The sequence below is a fragment of the Nestor notabilis genome, unplaced genomic scaffold, assembly GCF_000696875.1.
Source record: "Nestor notabilis isolate BGI_N333 unplaced genomic scaffold, ASM69687v1 scaffold28978, whole genome shotgun sequence".
In the NCBI taxonomy this organism is placed as follows: Eukaryota; Metazoa; Chordata; class Aves; order Psittaciformes; family Psittacidae; genus Nestor; species Nestor notabilis.
Genome location: NW_009941054.1, coordinates 33,914 through 36,772, shown reverse-complemented (window position 1 = coordinate 36,772; position 2,859 = coordinate 33,914). Strand labels below are relative to the sequence as shown.

Sequence of the window (2,859 nt, the reverse complement as noted above, 5' to 3'; positions counted from 1 at the left end):
CTCCAACTGGACACTGAGCCATTTACCACAAGTCTTTGCATATTGTATTAAATAACAGACTAAATACTGCACAAAGAACTTACCACAGGGAAGATATATTTGTAAAGGAAAAAAAAAAGCTATAATAATCTGGAATGTTTCAGGTATACTGCTACCTTTGATATCACACTTCGACCAGGTTTTAGAGTATTTTGATTTTAGGTTTTTGGGTTGTTTTTTGTTTTTTTTTTTATTTTGTTTTTTTAAACTGAGCTTTATTTTAAACTCATTTGTGTTAAATGTGTTTTAGGGTAGAACAGAACACTTATTCCAACTGGATGTTGCTGGGAAGCTAGGAGATGTTGTGCAAACTCTGCATCAGGTATGTGGTTCTTTGATATCGCTACACACTTCATTACAGCATTTTGTTTTTTTTTCTTTTAGTATTTAATGGAGAGCTTTCTTTATTCTCAAGATGAACACTTTGGAAAATCTGTTTTTAAAATGTAGCTGTTGAACACAGCATCTAGTTCTGGCAGCTGTTGTAAGCTACTTGTATTAGCTTTTACTATGCAGGGTGGTAGTATACAGTCAAAATAACAACATGACAGTAGCAATGAACAATCATGTCATACTTTAAAAAGAAATAATAATAGCTCTTTTAGTACTCTGACACCCAGAATGCTTAAAGCCCCCCCCCCAGTTTCTATTGGCTTTTGAGTTGTGTGGGACATCTGTGTGCTGTTTCACTTACAGCTCAATTTTCTTCAGCTTTACAGGGCTTCTTGTCTAGATAAGATGGGAGATCAAGCTGCCATGGTAAATATCTGATTATTCCTGATACCACTGCTTAATAATGAAATTCTGAGTGCATTTGAATCTTAGACCATATTAACTTTTTTTTTCCCTCCACATTAGATAACTGCTATATTGCAATCACGCTTGGCTAGAACTTCATTTGATAAAAACAGGTATCTTTCTAATTACATTGTACTGGGAAATTATTCAGCTTGTTGGTTGATTAGTCTGTTGCGTCAGTACTTAACAGGTTCTTGTTTGGGGCAGCATAAGCTTTCTAATTCAGAGAGTTCTATTCTTCTGTATCCTGAACCATCTGGAACAGAGAATGGGAAAATCTGTGTTGTGAAGATGAATGTTTTACTTTATGTCTCCAAACCGTTCTGTTTATGAATTTGTTGCAAATCAGGCATCAGTAAAAGCCAAATGAAGCTCTGTAAAAGACAGTCAACTGGTTTGCTGCTCTGAGGCTGGTGGAGAACATAGCGCCTTTCTGGAGTACCTCTTAAAGTAGAGGTCTCAACAAAGAACTTTCTTTGTGCCTAAAATAGGCTTAGTGAAGTCCCCTTTCTGATGTCCTAAGGTTATAAGCTAACCTAAAATCTTTCTAAAGAATCTGAGGGTAGGTCTACCTAAGTAAGAACTGGAGGTAAACTTACTCCTTTTCTTCACTTGTAGATTTCAAAGCATTTCTGAAACGCTGCATATGGAATGTAAAGCAGAAATGGTGACACCACTGGTGACTAATCCAGGGCATGTGTGTGTTACTGATGCTAACTTGTACTTCCAGCCTCTTAATGGATATCCTGTAAGTGCCTCATAGATGGTCTTGCATATGATATGAGCACGCTGCTCCTCTAGTGGACAGTTTTCATTTTATGTACTATTCCTTTTTAATGCACATGGAGCACATCTCCAAGACTCTGTTTTCATTTATAATCAGAAGCTCTTCAATCTCTGCTGCTCTGTTGCATTCAGCATATCTCTAATTCTGAGGCTTTATTCTGTGCTAATTTGCTTAAAGCTGACCTCCTCCTGGCAAAGCACAATGTCCTTTGCTTATTCCCTATTGATATTTTTAAAGATCATTTTTTGTAACACTTCATTTAAGATAAATTTCTTACTTTTACTCTCTGATGCAATTCCTACCTAGTAAAGCTTTACATACATTTATTTTATATTGGAAGACCTTAGCTAGGTTTTATATTAAACTAATAGGTTTTTTTCTCTAGAGGAAAACTGACTGCATGTTGCAGACATTACTGCTTTGGAACCTTCTCACAGAAAAAGCAGCGTTAGCCTTAGCGGGCTACTGATACGTGAAAAGTATGCCCAGACAAGGAAAAAAGCGTTTCACAGCTGATGACAAAATGCCATTCAATTTCTGTCCACCAGGTGACACCATTGGCAAACAGTTTGCCCTGCCGCTCAGTGGCGTCCTTATTCTTATTACAGTTTATTGTGTTCTGCTTCTCTCTTGCATGAGTATTATAACTGGGGACAGACTCGGCTGATAATACACTGTTCTTTCTTTATTCTTAAACTGCTTTGCTACTCATACAAGAATCAACAGCAAAGATAAGCTTTCTCTTTTTAACATAACTGCTTAGCACCACTGTTCCACTGCTAAAATGACATGGATGGATATTGGTTTTGTATTTCTAGTATCTCTAGTCAAGAGAAACTTCGTATTGACTGGAGAGGTTAATGTAGAAGAACATAAGCCTTCTAGAGTATCTCCATCTTTTCTTCCCCCTCCCTTGCTCCCCACAGAAACCAGTAGTACAAATAACACTGCAAAATGTGCGTCGCATCTACAAAAGAAGACATGGGCTAATGCCACTGGTAAGCTCAAATATTATTTTTATTTTAATGTCTTGCTGTATGTGTAATTTCTTAAAATGACCAGGTGATACTGTGTGCATCATTAGCTAAAAGCTTTGTGTTTTTAAAAACTCTGGATTAAATAGTAAACAGCACTCAAAGATCCTTTCTGGCTTTCAAGTGTTTTAGTTCCCTGTGTTGTCAAAAAGTTGAAAGCAGGAAGAGTAAACTCTGTCAAGGATGAAAAATGTCTTTCAT

General features: G+C 36.8%; 1 protein-coding gene across 1 annotated transcript in view; it reads left to right on the top strand.

Moving 5' to 3' along the window:
• Window positions 1–289: 289 nt before the first annotated feature.
• NSMAF (neutral sphingomyelinase (N-SMase) activation associated factor) overlaps window positions 290–2,859 on the top strand; it is a gene marked incomplete at its 5' end in the record, with an annotated part of 22,290 nt that continues 19,720 nt past the window's right edge. Inside the window, 5 exons of the mRNA XM_010020682.1 lie at window positions 290–361; window positions 751–798; window positions 898–950; window positions 1,456–1,585; window positions 2,551–2,622. Coding sequence (XP_010018984.1) covers window positions 290–361; window positions 751–798; window positions 898–950; window positions 1,456–1,585; window positions 2,551–2,622 — 375 coding nt within the window. The remainder of the gene's footprint in view (window positions 362–750; window positions 799–897; window positions 951–1,455; window positions 1,586–2,550; window positions 2,623–2,859) is intronic.